Genomic DNA, 24,685 nt, shown 5'->3' with positions numbered 1-24,685 from the left:
AACACAACATAACAAATACCCAGAACCCCTTGCAGCACTAACTCTTCCGGGACGCTACAATATACACCCCGCCCACCTCAACCTCCTCATGCTCTCTCTGGGAGAGCATGTCCCAAATTCCAAGCTTCTGTTTTGAGGGATGTTAAAATAATAATACACTTTGTGACTTCAATAATAAATATGGCAGTGCCATGTTAGCATTTTTTTCCATAACTTGAGTTGATTTATTTTGGAAAACCTTCTTACATTGTTTAATGCATCCAGCGGGGCATCACAACAAAATTAGGCATAATAAAGTGTTAATTCCACGACTGTATATATCGGTATCGGTAATTAAGAGTTGGACAATATCGGAATATCGGCAAAAAAGCCATTATCGGACATCTCTCATCAGAATGTGTTCGTCTTCTGCTTCAAAAACAGGGAGAAAGACGTCTCTACTCACCTAAGGCTGTTTATTTAACAGTATAATTAATGTACATAATATAATTATAATGAACGCAGTGAGTCCTCTTTTCAGTCATTCACAATCTTTGGCTCGGTGGGCGTAGAGCAGGTTAGCCATCTTTACACACACAGGAAGCACAGACAGCCTCCCTACTTGCGACTCGCTCGTGAGAAGTGCCGCAACGTAACAAGAATTAGGAAGAAAAAAATATGATTATGAAGCCAAGTGACCCGTTGTGGGAATATTTCAGCTTCAGAGTGCATGGGCAATATACGCCCATCAACACGGACGAACGAGCGAGAATGCCGTGATCTAGGTGATGGCAATAAACAAAAAGACAACGTCTGACCTTGTTTTTCCAAAAACTTTAAGATGTTCAATATTTATTTAAGTAAATGTTGTGCTTACAGACATGAGTATTTAATTGTTTATTTATTTATTTAGGTTATTTACCTTCTAATTACAGTACAATGGTAAACAATTCTACAGTCATGAGAAATAAGTGTATAACCTTTTAAATGGTTACTTGCATTGTTATATATAATGATTACATTACATTATGAACACTGTATAGTTTTTATTGGTTATTTTTTCAGTTTAAGAGCATGATGTAGACAAAAGCTCAGAGTCTGTCTTGATAAAGCCAAATATTTTTAAAGTAAATTATTGCATATTGTTTCAATGTGTGGCACTTTGAGACAAGAATATGTTTGACACTCTAAAAGTAACATGTGTTCCTTTACTAATTATTTTCACAGCATAAAATATAAAAATCGCAATTTTGGAGAGAAAAATTGCAATTAGGTTTTTTCTCAAAAATTGTGCAGCCCTCACTGCAACAGGTCAACATCCACAAATTATTCTTTGACGTGTTTGTGACACCCCAACTAACTTCTCACACACACACCTACAGGTCAAAACAGCAAAAAAAGATGTTGCATTTCCATTTTCTCTTTACATAAATATTGCATGAGCACTGATTCCAACCATGTGTGTGATCCAGACAGCTCTTTTATTAGTTTTGCGTTTGCCTAAGCCAAAAAGTGCATAGCAGCATTCACTGGTGAGCTATGAGGCTAATGATGCTAAATTAGGAGAGTCTCATTTGACTCTTTAGAGACGATAACGGCATCACGGCCCTCACATTTGTCTATATTTCTTCAAAGACACACAAGAAAGGCTTTAGAAATTAATTGATTGTAAAGAAGTCTTCAAATTAGGTGGAAATTATTCTTTATTAATCGTGCCTTGACAAAAAGATGCTTCGAAAAGACAGGCGGTTCAATTTTGCCCATTCTGGGCCTAATCGACTCTTCTGTTGACAGAAGAGACTGAAACCCCAAAAACAAATTTCCCCTATCAGAATCCTCAGCAGAAATTATTGGTTTCTTCGACGGCTAATATGCCGCTTCTCCACAAAGTGATTCACAAAGTTGAGAACGGAAGCTAAACTTATGTTCCAAAGTGCTGCAAGTTGGAGAATCTCAATGGTCCTATGGGACTGTCATACTGCCATAGTGACAAAATCAGGTATTTCTAAAGCCTAAAGCGGGGCCATTCAACTGGCGGCCCGGGGGCCAAACCCGACCCCCGGAATGACACCATACCGGCCCCAGAGTTCAGTTCAAAACTAAGGAGACAAACATTTTTGCAGCAAATTTCTAAAAACACGAGAGTGCTTCAGTTGTAAAGAAGAACTTGGACCAGTGTAAACACATTGGCAGATCCTTGCATTGACATTTTAACCTTGCTATCAAACATAGAACACTGGGGTCCAAACATGGGATTTACATAACTAAGGCGTTCCTCAAGGCACCCGTTTAAGTCCTTTATGTGATTTATGTAAGTAAGGTTTTGGCTTGTTTACTTTCGATGCAGTCAGTAGTCATTTGTTCAACTTCTTTAGTTATACTAGTGTTGTACCTCAAGGTTCCACTTTAGGTCCTCTCTTTTTCATCCTTCAGGCTATTCAACTGATGGTCTACCATTACAGTTCAAAGAACTCGTGAGAGAATCGCATTTTTGACTATAGCTTTTTTGCAGAGGGTCCCTAAAAACAGCAGAGTGCTGCTGTAACTTTGACAAAATGAATAGACCAAAATCAAATGTCTACTGTAGAGGACGCTGGTTCTCTTGAGTCTGCCCCCCCCCCCCTGGTCCTTAGCTTTATGGAAATGTATTTGAATATCCCTGATGTATGCTGTATAATCATTCCACCCTGAAAAAGACCACTTCAAATAAATCTTTAAAGGCCCAACATTAACATGACATCTATGTCTATGGTTAGTGTATGTAAACATGTGATCACAACTGTTTATTGCTTGGTGGGAAAAAACTGCTAAAAAGCCACTTGCGTGAATGAAGACGTGAGTCAGGAATCACTCAACGACCTGACAAAACTAGAAGACCATTCCAAATAAAATGCATGTCTGTAAATCAAAAGCCGGACCTACACGGGCTCTCTCAACAAACTTCAACCATAATTAAAGATATTTTACACAAGCAAGTGAAAATCGGATCGGCTTTAACCCCCTCCATCTACCACCTTCTTTGGCTGTCCGGGCTTCCTCTCACTCCCACACACACACACACACACACACACACACACACACACACACAGCTATAATCTGGGGTGTTTTTTCGCTCTCAGCAGAAACCCTAGAGAGCCTCGGTCTGACCAATCCTGTAATTACAGCATCTTTAGAATCTCATCCAAGAGACACAGGCGGCCCCAGAGACACGGCCTGGTTAAGGATTCCTAAGAATGGATTTTCTAGGGCCTCGGAACAAGGTGGAGAAACATGAGGGGCGTGTCAGCGACTTAAATGTGGTCCAAAACCACGCAACACGAGCTGGTAGATTTCCTGGCTCTGGTTTCAGGAGCAGATGTTAGAAGAAATGTGAACGTCACTATTGTTTGGGAACGGAATTGTTTTGGGTGACTCTGCTGACGTTGAGTAATTACGGCTTCTATTTCAGCTTACAATGAGCAAAACAAACCATGTACAAAGAGCATTGCCTGTTGTTTTGGAGACAAACATGTACCAAAGCTCGGACATTCAACTAGAACCATTCCAAGCAGAAAGATGGATCATCTACTTAAGACATTTTGGATCAAACTTCAATGTTGGTTGGTGTTTGGGAGCGAGTCCACACAAAGAGCAGACATAGGCAATGTGAGACTCCCGCAAACGCTACACAGAAAAGCCCAAAAGAGGTTCAAAACCAAGAACCTTCTAGTCCCACAATGCCATTTTAGACACCATAATAAGTGTGGTAGACGTGAAACATTTTAAGGTTGCAAAGGCATGCATTCTCCTTTGAGCTGGGCTCAAAAACAAAACCAGATTGAACAGTGGACAGAAAGGCCGCCATTATTTGTATCGATTGCACCTGCAGTAACACAAAGCGCAGATGGATCGCCACTATTACCCGTTTTTAGTGACATCCGTTTTGTACACAAAACCTCACTGACGGTATCCATGGCAACGGGTCATCATTATCAAACTGTTATATGTTTGAAAGGCCAATATGTGTGCATAACATATTGTTATTAGGCCCTAAGATGGATCTGTGATTGGCAGCAACATTTATTTCAATTAGAGATGTCCGATAATATCGGACTGCCGATATTATCGGCCGATAAATGCTTTAAAATGTAATATCGGAAATTATCGGTATCGGTTTCAAAATTATCGGTATCGGTTTAACAAAGTAAAATGTATGACTTTTTAAAACGCAGCTGTGTACACGGACGTAGGGGGAAGTACAGAGCGCCAATAAACCTTAAAGGCACTGCCTTTGCGTGCCAGCCCAGTCACATACAGTAATATCTACGGCTTTTCACACACACAAGTGAATGCAAGGCATACTTGGTTAACAGCCATACAATTCAAACTGAGGGCGGCCATATAAACAACTTTTAACACTGTTACAAATATGCGCCACACTGTGAACCCACACCAAACAAGAATGACAAACACATTTCGGGAGAACATCCGCACCGTAACACAACATAAACACAACAGAACAAATACCCAGAACCCCTTGCAGCACTAAGTCTTCCGGGACGCTACAATATACACACCCCGCTACCCCCTACCCCCTACCCCCACCGCCCCCCACACACACACCTCAACCCCGCCTCCCCAAACCCCGCCCACCTCAACCTCCTCATGCTCTCTCAGGGAGAGCATGTCCCAAATTCCAAGCGGCTGTTTTGAAGCATTTTTTTTAAAAATAATGCACTTTGTGACTTCAATAATAAATATGGCAGTACCTGGTTGGCATTTTTTTCTTGAGTTGATTTATTTTGGAAAACCTTGTTACATTGTTTAATGCATCCAGCGGGGCATCACAACAAAATTAGGCATAATAATGTGTTAATTCCACGACTGTATATATCGGTATCGGTTGATAACGGAATCGGTAATTAAGAGTTGGACAATATCGGATATCGGCAAAAAAGCCATTCTTTTTTCACACTCAAGATCCTACGTACAACAAAAATGCCAGTTTCCCAAAATCTGCAGTAAAAAAAAATGTATTTTATATTTTCAGCCTAAAATATAAACATAAAACACTTTTTTTATTTTTATTTTGGGGATGTTAGCGCTGTGGTGCAGGGATATCTAGATCTAGAAAGCTAAGAACCGAGGGACCTCCCTACACTATTATTCTTATTTTGTATATTCCGGAGAACAAGCATCCACAACAGCAGTGATTCTCCATATGTGGTACTGTGCCAAAAGAATCACTTGATTAAAGTACAGCGTTTTATTGCACTATATTCAAACACAGTGTTACTGTTCAAACTACAGTATGTGTAGTGTTACAGTGGCCAAAAAAATTGATATACCTGTTGTTTTTTAATGAATACTTAGGCCTATTAGGCTAGACTACTGCAAGGCACTTCTTGTCGGGATCCCCAGCAAGAACATCCAGAAGCTGCAATACATACAGAATAGTGCTGCTAGGATCCTGATGAGAGTGCGAAAATATGACCATATCACACCAATTCTCAAATCCCTTCACTTCCTGTTCCACTCAGGATTGAATTCAAAGTCTCCCTACTAACCCACCAGTGCCTCCATGGAAATGCCCCCCTCTACCTCAAAGAACTACTCACCCCCAAATCCTCCACACGACACCTCCGCTCCGGACAGGCTAACCTCCTCCAACCTCCAAGGACAAAGCTACGAACAACGGGAGACCGGGCTTTCTGTTCCGCCTCTCCCAGTCTGTGGAACGCTCTCCCTGACCACCTGAGGGCACCACAGACTGTGGATGCTTTTAAAAAAGGCTTAAAAACCCTTCTTTTTAAAAAAAAAAAAACTTTTTTTAAATATATGCATACTAGTTTTAGCTATTTGGCTGTTCTAGTTTTTATTTTCATTTATTTTGTATTACCTTTTTATTGTATTTCTTTTTATACACTGTAGCACTTTGAGGTTGTTTACTCAATTTAAAGTGCTTTTTACAAATAAAATATTATTATTATTATTACTACATTGCTGTATTTTAATGTTGGTCATTATGGTGGAGAGCCAAGTTTTTTTTGAGGTGGTACTTGGTGAAAAACATTTGAGAACTATTGCTCTACAGCAGACAGACAGACAGACAGACAGACAGACAGACAGACCTTTATTGATTCCTTCAGGAGAGTTCCCTCAGGAAAATTTAAATTCCAGCAGCAGTGTACAAAATTGTAAAAAGTAAATAATGGGGGTATAAATGGAGACAAAATAGAAAAATATTACAATAGAATAAAAATAAAAAAGCAACGATGACAATAAAAATATAACAGTAAAATAAGAATATAACAAGAAAAACTAGGCAGTAGTGACCATGTTATGAAAAAGTATTTCACTGTTATTGTATTGTATTGTATATGCCATTTTCCAGGGTGTAGTGATGTTGTAAGGAATAAAATCACAAGTTTTGACCCCAGTGTTCTATGTTTACTAGGTTATAATGTCAATGCAAGGAATTACCAATGTGTTTTATAACAGGAGCACTCTAGGGTTTTTAGGAATTTGCTGCAAAAAAAAATGTTCTCTCAAGTTTTGAACTGTCATTCCCGAGCCGGAGTAGGCCCCCGGGCCATCAGTTGAATAGGCCTGTGCCTTTGTGTCCTGAGCATGACGTTAAAGTGCATCCGGCAGTGGAGGCTCCTCTATGGGGTCTTGGGGCACTAGGCGGTTAACCCCTTTACTACTGTTACCCTAGGTGGCCCTTGGCAAAGGCCTAGTACAGGGGTCGGCAACCCAAAATGTTGAAAGAGCCATATTGGACCAAAAATACAAAAACAAATCTGTCTGGAGCCGCAAAAAATTAAAAGCCATTTTACATACAGATAGTGTGTCATGAGATATAAATTGAATTAAGAGGACTTAAAGGAAACCAAATGACCTCAAATATAGCTACAAATGAGGCATAATGATGCAATATGTACATATAGCTAGCCTAAATAGCATGTTAGCATCGATTAGCTAGCATTAATGCAGTGACCAAATATGTCTGAATAGCACTCCACACAAGTCAATAACATCAACAAAACTCACCTTTGTGCCTTCACGCACAACGCTAACAGTGTGGTGGACAAAATGAGACAGAAAAAGAAGTGGCATAAAACACGTCCTAGGAAGTCGGAGAAAGTTATACATTTAAACCAGGGGTCGGCAACCCGCGGCTCTAGAGCCGCATGCGGCTCTTTAGCGCCGCCCTAGTGGCTCTCTGGAGCTTTTTCAAAAATGTATGAAAAATGGAAAAAGATGAGGGGAAACAATATATTTTTTGTTTTAATATGGTTTCTGTAGGAGGACAAACATCACACAAACCTCCCTAATTGTTATAAAGCACACTGTTTATATTAAACATGCCTCACTGATTCGAGTGTTTGGCGAGCGCCGTTTTGTCCGACTAATTTTGGCGGTCCTTGAACTCACCGCAGTTTGTTTAAATGTATAACTTTCTCCGACTTCCTAGGACGTGTTTTATGCCACTTCTTTTTCTGTCTCATTCTGTCCACCACACTGTTAGCGTTGTGCGTGAAGGCACAAAGGTGAGTTTTGTTGATGTTATTGACTTGTGTGGAGTGCTATTCAGACATATTTGGTCACTGCATTAATGCTAGCTAATCGATGCTAACATGCTATTTAGGCTAGCTATATGTACATATTGCATCATTATGCCTCATTTGTAGCTATATTTGAGGTCATTTGGTTTCCTTTAAGTCCTCTTAATTCAATTTATATCTCATGACACACTATCTGTATGTAATATGGCTTTTAATTTTTTGCGGCTCCAGACAGATTTGTTTTTGTATTTTTGGTCCAATATGGCTCTTTCAACATTTTAGGTTGCCGACCCCTGATTTAAACAAACTGCGGTGAGTTCAAGGACCGCCAAAATTAGTCGGACAAAACGGCGCTCGCCAAACACTCGAATCAGTGAGGCATGTTTAATATAAACAGTGTGCTTTATAACAATTAGGGAGGTTTGTGTGATGTTTGTCCTCCTACAGAAACCATATTAAAACAAAAAATATATTGTTTCCCCTCATCTTTTTCCATTTTTCATACATTTTTGAAAAAGCTCCAGAGAGCCACTAGGGCGGCGCTAAAGAGCCGCATGCGGCTCTAGAGCCGCGGGTTGCCGACCCCTGGCCTAGTACCTGACTGGCCCCTAGCCAGGGATACGGTGAAGACCTCAACGGCGGAGCAGGCGGAAGACGGTAGATTTAAGAACTACCACAACGGCTGCAGCAGAAAAGGGTCCCCAGTCGTCTTGGACTCCATGCCACTGGACCCTGACCCGATTCTGTCAAGGATCGTGTGGTGACTGTCTGTGCACCAGTCTCCCCACGTTAAACTAAGTCACGCACAGGCATCCTCCATAAAAGGGATACACCCCTACCAGGAGGATCGTCATACTCGTTCGAGTGACCGCCGATGATGATGAGGCCTGTGTAATAGCAGAACGCTGTCAAGAGAGGATGTAAAAGTGGAGCAGTGCATTGCTGACTCAAGCCGGAGACGCTCTACTGCCAATAAAACAGGCGACTTTACAAAAAAAAAAAAAACGATTCTCAGCCTCACACTCTGGCCGAGGGCATCGACGGAACAGTTAAAGCACAATCAGGCGGTGATATTACACCTCGGGATGGGAATCCCAAATTAAAAGCCGAGGCTGTTTGTCTGCGAGAGAAGATAGCATCAGGCAATGAGGTGTGCAGGGGTGATTTGCCTGCTGAGAGGTGTAAAGAGAGGGAACAGAGACCCTCTTATCATTCCCCTGGAGCTGAGCAGAGGAGGGGGAACGCTAGTGGAGATGTGGCTGCAATGTGGTGATAACCATGACAAACTTATCCCGCCTCTAAAGCAGACGTTGTGGCGGTTTGCTTTTTATTCATCACTGACTTTTTAGTCGGGTGTTTTGCCGTCCTTGCGGGGGTGGGGGGGAAAAAAGGCGCCAACACTCACTTGTACATTTTGACGTTAGGCGGAGCGGCCTCCGGAAAGCCGAGCATCCCGCACAGGACTCTGCTGCTGTTGAGAGTCCAGCCCATGTCGCAGACCTGCCTCCACCTCCCAGCGTGCTTCACTTCCACCACACCTTCTGTGACCAAGGTCTTCTTCTTGGTAGCCATGAGGATGGGCCTCAGGCGCACCTCCTCGATCCGAACCTTACTGTGACCCTGATCGGGGTAAGTCCGTAACAGGCAACGTTACCAAAATATACACTTTGAGTAGTGTTAGCGAGTGGTTGTGTGCGGCCATACCTGGTTAAGGTATTGCCTCTCGATGATCGGGACCTCATATGCATGTCCGTTACCATAGTAACCATATCCAATGCGCCTGCGGGTGGTCACGAGGCCTTGCAACAGGGGGGCGGGACCGCCACGGGTCCTGTTGGCGTTGCTTCGGTCTATGATGCTTGTCTGCGCTTGCCTGCGCTCAGCAGTGCACAGCACCCCCAAGTCTTCAGCGTGTTTACAGTCATTCACTCCCCAACCACGGTGTTTGCAGTCCTTTAAGGACTTCTCCGAACCATCGCAGTGAACATTGTCCATCCATATGGGGCCTTGAAGAAAGGAGGAAATTCAATACATCACAAAAGTGAGTACACTTCGGGGTAACAAATAGTTTCTCGATTTTAAACGATTCTCGATTCAAAATCAATACTTTTTTAATAACATTGGGTGCCAGTTCTGTGATTAACTACATTCCTCTATAAAATAGTTAAAAAGCTCTTAAAAAAATGTCTATATTACCGTATTTTCCGCACTATAAGGCGCACCGGATTATAAAGCGCACCTTCAATGAATGGCATATTTTAAAACTTTGTTCATACACTACCGTTCAAAAGTTTGGGGTCACCCAAACAATTTTGTGGAATAGCCTTCATTTCTAAGAACAGGAATAGACTGTCGAGTTTCAGATGAAAGTTCTCTTTTTCTGGCCATTTTGAGCGTTTAATTGACCCCACAAATGTGATGCTCCAGAAACTCAATCTGCTCAAAGGAAGGTCAGTTTTGTAGCTTCTGTAACGAGCTAAACTGTTTTCAGATGTGTGAACATGATTGCACAAGGGTTTTCTAATCATCAATTAGCCTTCTGAGCCAATGAGCAAACCCATTGTACCATTAGAACACTGGAGTGATAGTTGCTGGAAATGGGCCTCTATACACCTATGTAGATATTGCACCAAAAACCAGACATTTGCAGCTAGAATAGTCATTTACCACATTAGCAATGTATAGAGTGTATTTCTTTAAAGTTAAGACTAGTTTAAAGTTATCTTCATTGAAAAGTACAGTGCTTTTCCTTCAAAAATAAGGACATTTCAATGTGACCCCAAACTTTTGAACGGTAGTGTATATAAAGCGCACCGCATTATAAGGTGCATAGAATAGACGCTGCAGTAGAGGCTGGGGTTACGTTATGCATCCATTAGATGGAGCTGCGCTAAAGGGAATGTCAACAAAACAGTCAGATAGGTCAGTCAAACTTTATTAATAGATTACAAACCAGCGTTCTGACAACTCTGTTCACTCCCAAAATGAATAAGCAGCGGTTTTATTATTTTCCCCGAGGTAAAGTCAGTGACCTGGTGTTTTGTTTATCTTTTAACAACAGCAAGGTATAACATGTAGTGCAACATTTATATCACATAGTGGAGGGAAACTTTTCCCTGATTCAATAAACATGTAAAAAACAGTGATACTGTTACGGTAAATCAAACGTGCAATCACCATATAGTAACACTCGAAATAGGGCAGAGCAATAACAATATATCAATTAGGGGTGTGGGAAAAAATCGATTCGAATTCGAATCGCGATTCTCACGTTGTGCGATTCAGAATCGATTCTCATTTTTAAAAAATCGATTTTAAAAAAATAATTTTTTTTAATTTATTTTTTATATATATATATATTTTTTTTTTAATTAATCAATCCAACAAAACAATACACAGCAATAAGCAATTGAGAGGAGACACAAACACGACACAGAACAAACCAAAAATAGTGAAACAAAAATGAATATTATCAACAACAGTATCAATATTAGTAACAATTTCAACATAGCGGTATAGCTCGGTTGGTAGAGTGGCCGTGCCAGCAACTTGAGGGTTGCAGGTTCAATTCCCGCTTCCGCCATCCTAGTCACTGCCGTTGTGTCCTTGGGCAAGACACTTTACCCACCTGCTCCCAGTGCCACCCACACTGGTTTAAATGTAACTTAGATATTGGGTTTCACAATGTAAAGCGCTTTGAGTCACTTGAGAAAAAGCGCTATATAAATGTAATTCACTTCACACTTCACTAATTAAAAATCCCTCATTGACATTATCATTAGACATTTATAAAAATACAATAAAAATGAACAATAGTGTCACAGTGGCTTACACTTGCATCGCATCTCATAAGCTTGACAACACACTGTGTCCAATATTTTCACAAAGATAAAATTAGTCATATTTTTAGTTCATTTAATAGTTAAAACAAATTTACATTATTGCAATCAGTTGATAAAACATTGTCCTTTACAATTATAAAAGCTTTTTACAAAAATCTACTACTCTGCTTGCATGTCAGCAGACTGGGGTAGATCCTGCTGAAATCCTATGTATTGAATGAATAGAGAATCGTTTTGAATCGGGAAAAAAAATCGTTTTTGAATCGAGAATCGTGTTGAATTGAAAAAAAATCAATTTTGAATCTAATCGTGACCCCAAGAATCGATTTTGAATCGAATCGTGGGACACCAAAAGATTCACAGCCCTAATATCAATAACTCAACGTTGCTCAAACGTTAATGTCACAAAACACAACACACAAAATAAACATGTAAAGCTCAATTTATTAAGTTATTCCTCATCCACGAATCCCTCGAATTCTTCTTCTTCAGTGTCCGAATTAAACAGTTGGGCGACGGCATAAGTGTTAAACTTGTTTATCCGTCTCGTCGAAGTCGTCATTAATCGAGTCAGTGTCGCTGCTGTTGTCTAGCAGTTCAGTGACAATGTTAAATTCTCTCGCTGCTGCTCTATTCCCGTGTTCTACTGCGTGACTGATCGTCTTAAGTTTAAACTCTGCGTCGTAAGCGTGTCTCTTAATAAGAGCCATTTTGGGGTCTTTACATAAACAAACAAATGGAAATGAAAGGGCACGCCTCGCGCAGTCATATATCCCAGCATGCACCGCGCGCTTCTTCTTCTTCTACGGGGGCGGCTGCTTACCGTAAAAGAAGAAGTTGTTCTTGGGAAAATGAAGTTGGCGGCTGCTTACCGTAGTTGTGATTGATTGATTGATTGATTGATTGATTGATTGATTGATTGAAACTTTTACCTGTTGGAGGCTCAATATTGGTCCATATATAAGGCGCACCGGATTATAAGGCGCACGGTCAGCTTTTGACAAAATTGGAGGTTTTTAGTTGGGCCTTATAGTGCGGAAAATACGGTACTTAAAAGAAAACTGTGTTCGTTTAATAAAATGCTTCCAAACATTTAATAAAGTCAAATAAGGAAACCAGAGAAGTATCCAACATTTCTCTCTTCTAAAGTAGTTCTGTACAGCAGATATGATCATCTACATCCTATGTGTCAAAGTCAAAGCCCAATGAATGATCTATGGCCCCCCGGCCTGATGCTGTTTTGGACGCACCAATACTCCATCAGTGTTGGCGCTAGGAATTTTCAAAATGGGGTCACAGGGACCCCATCAAGTCCTAAAAATGGGGTCCCACGGTAAATTTTTGGGGTCCCACTTTTTTGTAACCGTTTTGAAAACAAATGATAAATGTATGCATTGTCCTGTTATATCTCACATTCTATATTGTCTTTTGGAAAAAGGTTGGCATAAACATTACTTAATTCATTAAAAAAATAATACAACAGACAACAAATTTTTATGCATATGTAAATGTATTCAGTTATAAACATTCATTCACTTTCTTCTTTCCTTCATGGATCTAAACTTCACCGCTGCTGGTATTTTTTTCTATATTTTTATTGTAATATTTTCAGAATGTGTTTGTTGGTCAAAGTAAGTTGTCTTTACTTTTTAGTTTTAATGCCAGGATATTTTAATAGTCTGGCCCGCGTGTGCACAGATCTTCCTCCATGTGGCCCCTGAGCTAAAATGAGTTTGACACCCCTGATCTACATGAACAATATGATTAGCCTGAGTGGCTGGAAAGGACAAATTTATGAAAAAATATATATATATATATATATATATATATATATATATATATATATATATATATATATATATATATATATATATATATATATATATATATATATATATATATATATATATATATATATATATATATATATATATATATATATTCATTATTTTTATTTTATTTATTTTTTTATTCAGTCGATTGAGAATCGTTACAAACAAAAATCGCGATTAAAAATAAAAAAATTTGACACCCATATTAAACCCTATATTAAACCCTTTTTTTTTTGGCTGATGCATGCCATCCTCCAGCCTGGCAGGCGACTTTAGCAATATGTCAGCAACCATGCAACACACCACTAGCATTAGGACCGACCCCTGGCATAAACACTCTAGGGCTGCAGCTATTGATTATTTTAGTAATCTATCGATTAATTTGTCAGCTTAATCAAGCAATCAAATAAAACACACTTTCCAGCTTCAATGCGACTTTTAGGGGCAACAGTTGAAATAAACAAGGATTGTTCTAATGACCTTTATTTTTTATCCTTTTGAATGCACATAATATTGAAATTGCACTTTTATGGGAGTGTCATTATATATTACATAAAAAAGAAGTTAAAAACAAAAAAAAATACCTGAAAAAACTGAAGAACATTAACCAGGCATTAAATAATAAATAAAGGACCAAACTAAATAAAAAAGACAAAGTATGATATATTTGTGATAATTTCTGATAATTTAACATATACACATTTGAAAAGGTATTAATTGGAGGTGGGGTGTTCAACTTTTGGAAAAAAAACTCATTAGCATTAACGCTAAACAGATAATTCCATTTTCCTTGTCTTGAATACAAACTTTTTACTTTGTTGTTGTTTTTCTGAGCCATCTGGTTCTAGTCTATTCACACTCCACGAGTCCTTACCCCTTCCCACACGCCACATCACCCGCAGCGCAAGCTAGATCACCAATTGGCGCACTGCTCTCGTGTGCACTAGAGCAATACATTGTCCATGTATTTTAGTCGTAAACAAATCATCAAAGCAACAAAATACAAATGGATGCTCTAAAACACTCCACGCAAATGTTTGGGCCAGATGATTAGTAGCTGATTATCATCTTGGTTCTCCTTTTGATGGACTGAATTGCCTCATGGATCCAATTATACTCTGCTTCTGCTAAACTTTTATTCAGCGGTGAGTCAACATGTCCTTTGTAACATTTTTAACTCGGTTTAGCAGCATCACGGGCACATCCATTCAAAAGCCCATAGAGATAATTGCTCATTTGGCGTCGCTTCAAACGTGACAGATTTACAGCTGTATTTTTACAACACCCATACTATTTAAGTTTATATTGTAGCCGAAAAGTTTTACCAAGATATAATGATTTAAAAAATTAAAAAATTCATAGTTTTTGCCCTTTTATTGTGTTTTGTGTAGTTGTTCAATTAATGCCAAAGTGGCATAGCTGTTTTGAATTGACTTCACAGCGGAAGGGGATATTGAACACTTTTTTTTTTTTATCCCCTTAGACCAGACCTGGGCAATTATTTTGACTCGAGCGGCCAAATTTATAGAAAAACTGTGTCTGGGGGCCGGTATATCTATCTATGTGTACATATATATATAATATATATATATAATATATATATATACATATAATATATATATATATATATATATATATATATATATATATATATAATATATATATATACATATAATATATATATATATATATATATATATATATATATATATATATATATATATATATATATATATATATATATATATATATATAATATATATATATATAATTATATATATATATATATATATATATATATATGTATATATATATATATATATATATAATATATATATATATATATATATATATATATATATAATTATATATATATATATATATATATATGTATATATATATATATATATATATGTATATATATATATATAATATATATATATATATAATTATATAATATATATATATATATATATAATATATATATAATTATATAATATATATATATATATATATATATATATATATATATATATATATATATATATATATATATATATATATATATATGTAAACTGTGAAAATCTGCTGTACTGTATGTGTGCTTGGGTCCTATTTTTAGGAACACTAATACAAAACCTCACAATAATGTCTGAATGAATGCTAAAAACATTATGACAGGCCGCCTTAAAACACGGAATGGAATTTTAATTTTTTTTTTACTGAATGAGACACCCAGAATGTACAAACCCCGTTTCCATATAAGTTTGGAAATTGTGTTAGATGTAAATATAAACTGAATACAATGATTTGCAAATCATTTTCAACCCATATTCAGTTGAATATGCTACAAAGACAACATGTTTGATGTTCAAACTGATAAACTTTTTTTTTTTTGCAAATAATCATTAACTTTAGAATTTGATGCCAGCTACAGGTGACAAAGAAGTTGGGAAAGGTGGCAATAAATACTGATAAAGTTGAGGAATGCTCATCAAACACTTATTTGGAACATCCCACAGGTGAACAGGCAAATTGGGAACAGGTGGGTGCCATGATTGGGTATAAAAGTAGATTCCATGAAATGCTCAGTCATTCACAAACAAGGATGGGGCGAGGGTCACCACTTTGTCAACAAATGCGTGAGCAAATTGTTGCACAGTTTAAGAAAAACCTTTCTCAACCAGCTATTGCAAGGAATTTAGGGATTTCACCATCTACGGTCCGTAATATCATCAAAGGGTTCAGAGAATCTGGAGAAATCACTGCACGTAAGCAGCTAAGCCCGTGACCTTCGATCCCTCAGGCTGTACTGCATCAACAAGCGACATCAGTGTGTAAAGGATATCACCACATGGGCTCAGGAACACTTCAGAAACCCACTGTCAGTAACTACAGTTGGTCGCTACATCTGTAAGTGCAAGTTAAAACTCTCCTATGCAAGGCGAAAACAGTTTATCAACAACACCCAGAAACGCCGTCAGCTTCGCTGGGCCTGAGCTCATCTAAGATGGACTGATACAAAGTGGAAAAGTGTTCTGTGGTCTGACGAGTCCACATTTCAAATTGTTTTTGGAAACTGTGGACGTCGTGTCCTCCGGACCAAAGAGGAAAAGAACCATCCGGATTGTTATAGGCGCAAAGTTGAAAAGCCAGCATCTGTGATGGTATGGGGGTGTATTAGTGCCCAAGATATGGGTAACTTCCACATTTGTGAAGGCGCCATTAATGCTGAAAGGTACATACAGGTTTTGGAGCAACATATGTTGCCATCCAAGCAACGTTACCATGGACGCCCCTGCTTATTTCAGCAAGACAATGCCAAGCCACGTGTTACATCAAACGTGGCTTCATAGTAAAAGAGTGCGGGTACTAGACTGGCCTGCCTGCAGTCCAGACCTGTCTCCCATTGAACATGTGTGGCGCATTATGAAGCCTAAAATACCACAACGGAGACCCCCGGACTGTTGAACAACTTAAGCTGTACATCAAGCAAGAATGGGAAAGAATTCCACCTGAGAAGCTTCAAAAATGTGTCTCCTCAGTTCCCAAACCTTTACTGAGTGTTGTTAAAAGGAAAGGCCATGTAACACAGTGGTGAATATGCCCTTTCCCAACTACTTTGGCACATGTTGCAGCCATGAAATTCTAAGTTAATTATTATTTGCAAAAAAAAAAAAGGAATTTGAACATCAAATATGTTGTCTTTGTAGTGCATTCAATTGAATATGGGTTGAAAAGGATTTGCAAATCATTGTATTCTGTTTATATTTACATCTAACACAATTTCCCAACTCATATGGAAACGGGGTTTGTATATGTAAATAAAGAATGTGGGATTTACAATACTAACTATGAACGATAAAACACTGAATATTGACAACATATGAACGTTACACCCCCCTCTCCATCGACATATTTTACAATCAAGCGAAACGCAAAAAAAAAGGCAACAAACACAGCGAAATAAATATACAATCTAATATATCACTAAGCTTTAGAACTTTGTTGTAAAAATCTCCTTCCGCGTCTGTCCCTGACACCCGCATTTCAGGCTGGCCGCTCTGCAAACACTCTGGAAACGCTCCCCACCCACACTGCTTGGTGCCTCGTCTGAGCTGCTGTGACTTAGATTACCATAGTAACTAGTATATCATGCAAAAGTGCAGATTCTAACCATTGAAATAATTTGTATAGTTCAAGACTTACGGTCATTTGAAAACATCACTGCACATCATAATGGCAGCTACAGTTTCCATCTTAAAGATCTAAAAAAATGATTTGGGAATGTCCGGCGGGCCAGATTGAAAAGCTTAACTTGCCCAGGTCTGCCTTAGACCTATGCAATATTTTTTTTACCTTTTCATATTAACTTTGGACAATATCTGAAAAATAAACACATGATTATTGAACATATTGAAATGAAGTGAAGAGAATTATATTTATATAGCGCTTTTCTCTAGTGACTCAAAGCGCTTTACATAGTGAAACCCAATATCTAAGTTACATTTAAACCAGTGTGGGTGGCACTGGGAGCAGGTGGGTAAAGTGTCTTGCCCAAGGACACAATGGCAGTAACTAGGATGGCGGATGTGGGGATCGAACCTGCTCGTCTCATAACCCCGCCTCCCGGTGCCGGTTAACACTCCCGCCGCAGAATGCATCGCCCGACGGGAGCGCCACACCAACCAAAGCCCACACCCAAACCCTCCACGTGCAAGACCGAATCCACCCAAAAAAAGTCACTTAACAAGAAGCCAAAACGTGCAAAAACAACAATGCTCGCGCCGGAGGACCCGTGAACAGGGACACAACATTAGGTACACCTGCAGAATGCAGCGCGGATTTCATATTTCATTCATTCACAACGCTCCCGCATTTATAAGTAAAGGTAAGACCATAATAACGTTTTTTTAATTAAATGTGCTTTATTGTGTGCTACAGTTTGTAAGTGTAAAGTTAAAGTTAGGTTAAAGTACCAATGATTGTCACACACACACTAGGTGTGGCGAAATGTGTCCTCTGCATTTGACCCATCCCCTTGTTCACCCCCTGGGAGGTGAGGGGAGCAGTGGGCAGCAGCGGCGCCGTGCCTGGGAATAATTTTTGGTGATTTAACCCCCAATTCCAACCCTTGATGCTGAGTGCCAAGCAGGGAAGAATGCTGGTATGAGCTTTTAAACATAACCCGTTAACTGCTGCCAATCAAATTGTGAATAAGATACTCTTTAAGGTTCATACGTTTGTAAATCTGACTGTGATAAAGTCAGTGCCTCACCTGACATGAACGTCACCGCACGCCACTGATATATATATATATATATATATATATATATATATATATATATATATATATATATATATATATATATATATATATATATATATATATATATATATATATATATATATATATATATATATATATATATATATATATATATATATATATATTACTTCTCCGTTCATTGGGCAGGCAAGCTTATTGTGGGAAAGCGGACGTGAGAACAGGCTGTCCCCACTCAGTCTCAGGTCCGCATTGAGCTGGAGGGGGCGTGGCCTCCAGCTCCGGCTGAATACCGGGAGTTTGTCGGGAGAAAATCTCTGCCGGGAGGTTGTCGGGAGAGGCGCTGAATACCGGGATTCTCCCGCTAAAAACGGGAGGGTTGGCAAGTATGGCCCTAACTGAACTGAACTGAACTGCAGGTTGTTAATGTAAATACAAATATTTGCATAACTTGTAAAGTAATACTTAATATCTCATTTAAACATACTTGAACTGCATTTTTGTTGGTTGTGTCTTTTACGTACACACTCGGGCTCCAATAGCCAAATCTATTTTTGGTCGCAAAGAGTAATACCATACACCCTCGTTTATCGCCAAGGTAAATAAATTTCCGCAAAGTAGGAATTCTTGATAATAAATAGAATATTTGTATAGCTTGTATTTTCTGTTTACAACTTTCTCAATAAGGGTTTTAACATTAGGAAAGCCCTCCAGACATGAAATAACACCCACATGGTCACTTTTAAAGCTGCAAATGTCAAAGCAGGACTAGGCTGAAGTCAGCCCTATAGCCCCTTGCGTGTTACACAAGTGATATTAAAGACCAACATGGGGCCACAAAAAGCCTAGGGTGCAGCTGTATCAAGACGCGGCAATTTCGTGACGAACCGGGACTCTCCAGTGCCAGTAGTACTCATGCAGCCCCAGACGATGAGACTATCACCACCGTGCTTGACTGTAGGTCAGCCAGAAATATCCAGGTGTGGTGTGTGTGGAGCACATCTATACCGCTATACAAGCTAGACACTGACTACCGTATTTTCCAAACTATAAGGCGCACTTAAAATCTTTTTTTTCCCCTCAAAACTCGACAGTGCACCCTATAACCCGGTGCTCCTAATATAATAAATAAGTGTGGTTGAGCTTACCCACCTCGAAGCTATTTTATTTGGTCCATGGTGTAATGATAAGTGTGACCAGTAGATGGCAGTCAAACATAAGAGATACATGTAGGCTGCACTATGATGGCCATATGTCTCAAGTAAACAACACCAACATCTTAAATGTTCCATTGAAAATATACAACATTACACATCACGCTCAAAAATCTATCAAAATGTTGAGTACAACTTTGGTTAACTATGAAGCCGCACCGCTTGAAGGATTGTCTGCGCATTAAACATACGAGTATTATTATGGTGTGTGTATAAGGTAAGACATTATCTGGCATTTTGTTTCGCAATATTATGCAAAAGCAACGTTTCTTACTTTCTGGTACCCGCTGATCTGTATTTGGGATCTGCATAAATCCTGAAAAATTGTGGTAGATGTGTCTGCCTTTGTAGTCCGTGCCGACACCGTAGTCGATAAGCTTCTTCTTTTTCTCTATCTTCTTGTTATGGGACATTCATCCTCCGCTGTTGCCATTTCTAATATAAAGTAGTGTAAAGTTCTTATTTATATCTGTCAGTAAACTCGCCATGAAAGCGCTAAAACATACCGGTGTAGTGAGTTTACATTATTCAACCAAGGAACTTTAGTTATTAGAGTTCCGGTCGGACAGTTTTTCACGGGACACATTTCCAGTGTTGTTGTTTCCGGATGAGGAGATGCTGCTCCGTTATTGATTTAAGTAAAGTCTGAATGTCATTAAAACAGTTAGCTCCATCTTTTTGACACTTCTTCCACCCCCGTCCTTGCACGCTACACCGCTACAACAAAGATGACAGGGAGAAGACGCTGTCGAAAGTGAGCCACGTAAATAAGATCGGCCACAAAACGGCGCATCCGTAAAACATAATCTATGCAACATTTTGACCAAAGAACCACCATTACATGTTATGTAGACCATAAGGAAGTAAATAGAAAATATACCATTCACCGGCAGTGCGCCTTATAATCCGGTGCGGAAAATACGGTACTCTAAGGCAGTGTTTTTCAACCACTAGTGTGCCGTGAAATACAGTCTGGTGTGCCGTGGGAGATTACGTAATTTCACCTAATTGGGTTGAAAATATTTTTTGTACACAAGTAATTATAATCCGTAAATAATGTGTCGTTGTTTGAGTGTCTTTACTGTCGAGAACTCGGCAGAGTAACCACGTATATACTCTTCCGATGTCGGGAACACGTCGTGTTGTGGTCACAATATGCAGACGACAGCGGGAAGCAGCGTGCAGGTAATAAGGTATCTTATGCTTAAACCAAAAAGAAAAGGCATTGAAGCTTAGGCATGGCTATGCAAAACAAAACTAAAACTGAACTGCCTGCAAAGTAAACAAAACACAAAATGCTGGACGACAGCAAAGACTTACAGTGTGTGGAGCAGAGACGGCGTCCACAAAGTACATCTGTACATGACATGACAATCAACAATGTTCCCACAAAGAAGGAAAGCGTCCGCGCAACTTAAATAGTAGTCTGGATTGCGAAAACAAAGCAGGTGTGGAGAATAGCGCTCAAGGAAGACATGAAACTGCAACAGGAAAATACCAAAACAGGAAAAAACACCAAAATAGGAGCGCAAGAGAAGGACTAAAACACTACTCACAGAAAAACACAAAAAAACTAAAAATATGTCACGGCGTGATGTGACAGGTGGTGACAGTACTCCTACTTTGAGACAAGAGCTATAGTGATGCAATGCTTGTTTGTGGTTTAAATTCATATCCAACAATTGCGAGAACGACTTTTTATTGTCAATATCGGCTACTGAGTTTCGTTTTTTAATGATTTCTGCTCGTGGTGTGCCTCAGGATTTTTTCAATGAAAAAAAATGTGCCTTGGCTCAAAAAAGGTTGAAAAACACTGCTCTAAGGCACGTGCACGTTTAATTTCTATTACACCGTCCCTTGAGAAGACAGACTGTCATAAAAACGGTTGGTAAGAAGCGAGAGCTGTGCACACGGTATATTATTGAGTCATGATTTTTTTCGGGAAACGGACCACACAAGCGCTCTGAAATGATCCTCATGTCTGACTTCGGCTGGCAGGCTGATTAGGGGGTTGCACCTTAGCGGCGTGTTCAGATGTTCGACACGCACTGTTTTACCAGGCGCCGCCTCTCAAATTCACCCCACGTTCTCTTTAATTTGGATTTGAAAGCAGTCGGAAAGAATGGCCGTGAACCGCAGCGAAGTGTTGCACGACTACGGAAGGCGTATGCTGTCATTACCCTTAAACAAATGCCCCCTTTTTTGGGCATGCCATCCTGCAGCCAGCCAGGCGACCTTAGCAATATATCAGCACCCGACACATAAGTCATCTTTGTGCTTTTACGCCGGCAGTTATTTTGGGTGTCTTAATTGTTGCGTTTGGTAAGAAGTGTGGCCTCAAACAGGTCCAATCAAATATGGCACCATAATGAAACACTGATAATGGATGACTGTGCAATTTCTCACAACGTTGTGCTTCCATTGCAGGGATGGCAACGGCGTGTCTCAACCAGTGTTTCCTCACCTTGTCCTTCTCCATACTTGGCACTGTGCGTCCACGTGATGCCCCCCTGGAAGCCCATCTCTCGACACACCACGTTGGCCAGGTTGATGTCCACCTCGTCGTCACACACCGTCCCCCAGGTGTTGTTGTGCAGCACCTCCACGCGACCCTCGTGAAGCTCCCGGGCAAAGTTCCCCGCCAGACGCACCTTGGCGACAGGTGCACGTGGAGCCCGGCGACGATGACCGGAAGTGGGGCGTCTGGGCTCAGCGCTCACAATGGAGGAAAAGGACAGGAAGAGGAGGAGGAGGAGGAAGCAGCCGGAGCAGAGGGTCATCGTGATGGAGAGGAGGGGGTCTGAGGATGAAGAAGGTAAAACACTAAATAAGACATTTGGGATGTATTGATTACTTATATAAAAGAAAATAATTGTTTAATCCACATATGTTTTATTCATGATGAATACTTTTAAAATCTGTAATATATTCAAATTATGAAGGAATAAACTTCCCGGCAGGCACAAGACATTAAAACAACGTTAAGAACTTGTTGAATTAGGTCCTGACGTTGAGCAACTCAAACATAACGTTGAAACAACATGCTTTTTGACGACGTTTAATCAATGTTGGGATCTGACGGTGATTTGACCATTGAATTTGGGTCATTTCCCAATCAATATTCTACAACACAAATACAACATGCTTTTTGACAAGGTTTATTCAATGTTGGGTTCTAACATTGATTTGATCATTGGCATTTAGAAATACAACTATTTTGCAATGTTGTTTCAACGTCACTTTTAAAAGGACATGTATGTATAATCAACGTTGTATCAATGTCTTGTGCCTGCTGGGTTTTATATAGGACACTGATTAAAATGCCTGATTGTCAAACTGTGGTACGTGTAATAATTATTATATTTCATTATCAGGCCATATAGTAGAAATCAGCATGTTACATTATTTTTATAATTCATTTTTACTACATTTTTTATTGTTTGGGTATAAAATTATTCAACTGTTAGCTACGTTAATAAAATATTTAAACAAAAAGTCAACAAAAATTACAATAATTTTTTGTGACTTTTTAATTGTAATAATCATATTTCATAATAGCACTGTAAAAATTGGTGTTTCATTATTTTTAGAATTGTTTTATTATTTTGCTACATTTGTATTGTTTGGGTATAAACTTTATTCATTATTAAATAGCTATATTAATAATATAATTTAACAAAAAGTAAACAACAATTGAAAATATTTATTTTGTGATTTTTTTGATTGTTATAATCAATTTTCATCATCAGGCTATATAACACTGTAAAATCAGTTAATTATTTTTATAAATCTGTAATACATTCAAATTACCGTATGCATGAATAAACTTTTTTAGAGGACACCCTTTAACATCCCTGTCCTAAAAAGTACTTTTTGATTGTAATAATTATCATTATATTCCATCATCAGGCCATCAGCATTTTTAATTATTTTGCTACATTTGTTTATAGTTTGGGTAGGTAATTAATTAATTATTTAATAGCTATAATAATAAGAATTAAACATGGATGGAATACAAAAACAAATGCAAGATTTTTTGTGACCCATTAATTGTAATAATCATTATATTTCATCATAAAACTAAAGAGCATTGTCAAAACGGTGTCTAATTTTTATAATGTTATTTTACTACCATTTTTCCCATTGTTTATAAATAAAATTAATTATTAATGAAATATATTCCAAGCTATTTCAGTAATCTGCTTTATCACCTATACCAGAGCAAAGGATGTTTTGTTCTCGTAGCTTAGCCTACATTATGTGACCTACATTGCACTGGTTTTAGCATCTTTAATGTATTTCATTAAAATGCTTCCTGGGCCTTGGTTGAAAAAGTTTGGGCGCCCCTGTTTAGTAAGAACGTTGATATTCCAGTCATCTGCAATTTCTTTTGAGAACAAAATCCTACTTTTTGGATCAAGAAAAATATAGCTCGCTAATGCAACAATTTGTTTCAAACCAAAAAAAGCAGGTAAAGTATAGACAATATATTGTATTTTTGTCCTAAAACAATATAGTTCTCCTGTCGTATATCTTTGATTAATAATAACACAGAACTGCTACTTTATTTTTATACTTTCTTCATTCATTTTAGGATATGACAGATCCTTACACTGACTACTACTACTATTTATTATACTGTACAATGTGGCCCTCAAAATTGATCATTTTTGTATGAAGTCTTGAAGTGGATTCTAAACTAAATTATAGAGAGGCTTGATTATTAATAGTGCAACCATGACATCTTCTGGTTAAACAAAAATTTTGTATGCTTTGCAGCTGGGATAAAATGCTGCTTGGTTACAATTAAAAAACATTTAGGAGTCCAAGAATACATGTAGAGGCATCAGTAAGACCTTGAGTTAATGACAGAGATAATTATAATTGTGTCAATCAAAAATATTAAAATGTCTGCAGTATTTATGAACGACATGGTGCTTTAAATCCGGCGTTTGGGATAACTTTCCCAGCAGGCACTAGACAA

The 24,685-nt window shown here is 38.6% G+C and overlaps 1 protein-coding gene and 1 long non-coding RNA gene across 4 annotated transcripts in view; one reads left to right on the top strand and one right to left on the bottom strand.

Moving 5' to 3' along the window:
• Positions 1 to 24,685, bottom strand: part of loxl4 (lysyl oxidase-like 4) — a 90,000-nt gene that overhangs the window by 50,885 nt on the left and 14,430 nt on the right. For 2 of the 3 annotated variants that reach the window (XM_062058176.1, XM_062058177.1), the window contains exons 2-4: positions 22,166 to 22,501; positions 9,231 to 9,532; positions 8,932 to 9,146 (exon numbers count right to left, since the gene is read on the bottom strand). In XM_062058176.1, coding sequence (XP_061914160.1) covers positions 8,932 to 9,146; positions 9,231 to 9,532; positions 22,166 to 22,501 — 853 coding nt within the window. Of the gene's footprint in view, positions 1 to 7,011; positions 7,089 to 8,931; positions 9,147 to 9,230; positions 9,533 to 22,165; positions 22,502 to 24,685 lie in introns of those variants that run through there. The other variant, XM_062058178.1, reaches the window with a different exon arrangement.
• Positions 7,408 to 24,685, top strand: part of LOC133657181 (uncharacterized) — a 33,323-nt gene continuing 16,045 nt past the window's right edge. The window contains exons 1-3 of the long non-coding RNA XR_009827236.1: positions 7,408 to 7,511; positions 8,951 to 9,155; positions 22,129 to 22,516. This is a non-coding gene — a long non-coding RNA (uncharacterized LOC133657181). The remainder of the gene's footprint in view (positions 7,512 to 8,950; positions 9,156 to 22,128; positions 22,517 to 24,685) is intronic.

This window comes from Entelurus aequoreus, linkage group LG09 (genome assembly GCF_033978785.1).
Source record: "Entelurus aequoreus isolate RoL-2023_Sb linkage group LG09, RoL_Eaeq_v1.1, whole genome shotgun sequence".
Taxonomy (NCBI): Eukaryota; Metazoa; Chordata; class Actinopteri; order Syngnathiformes; family Syngnathidae; genus Entelurus; species Entelurus aequoreus.
Note: the sequence above shows the minus strand (reverse complement) of the source record. Positions and strands in the feature narration are given on the sequence as shown.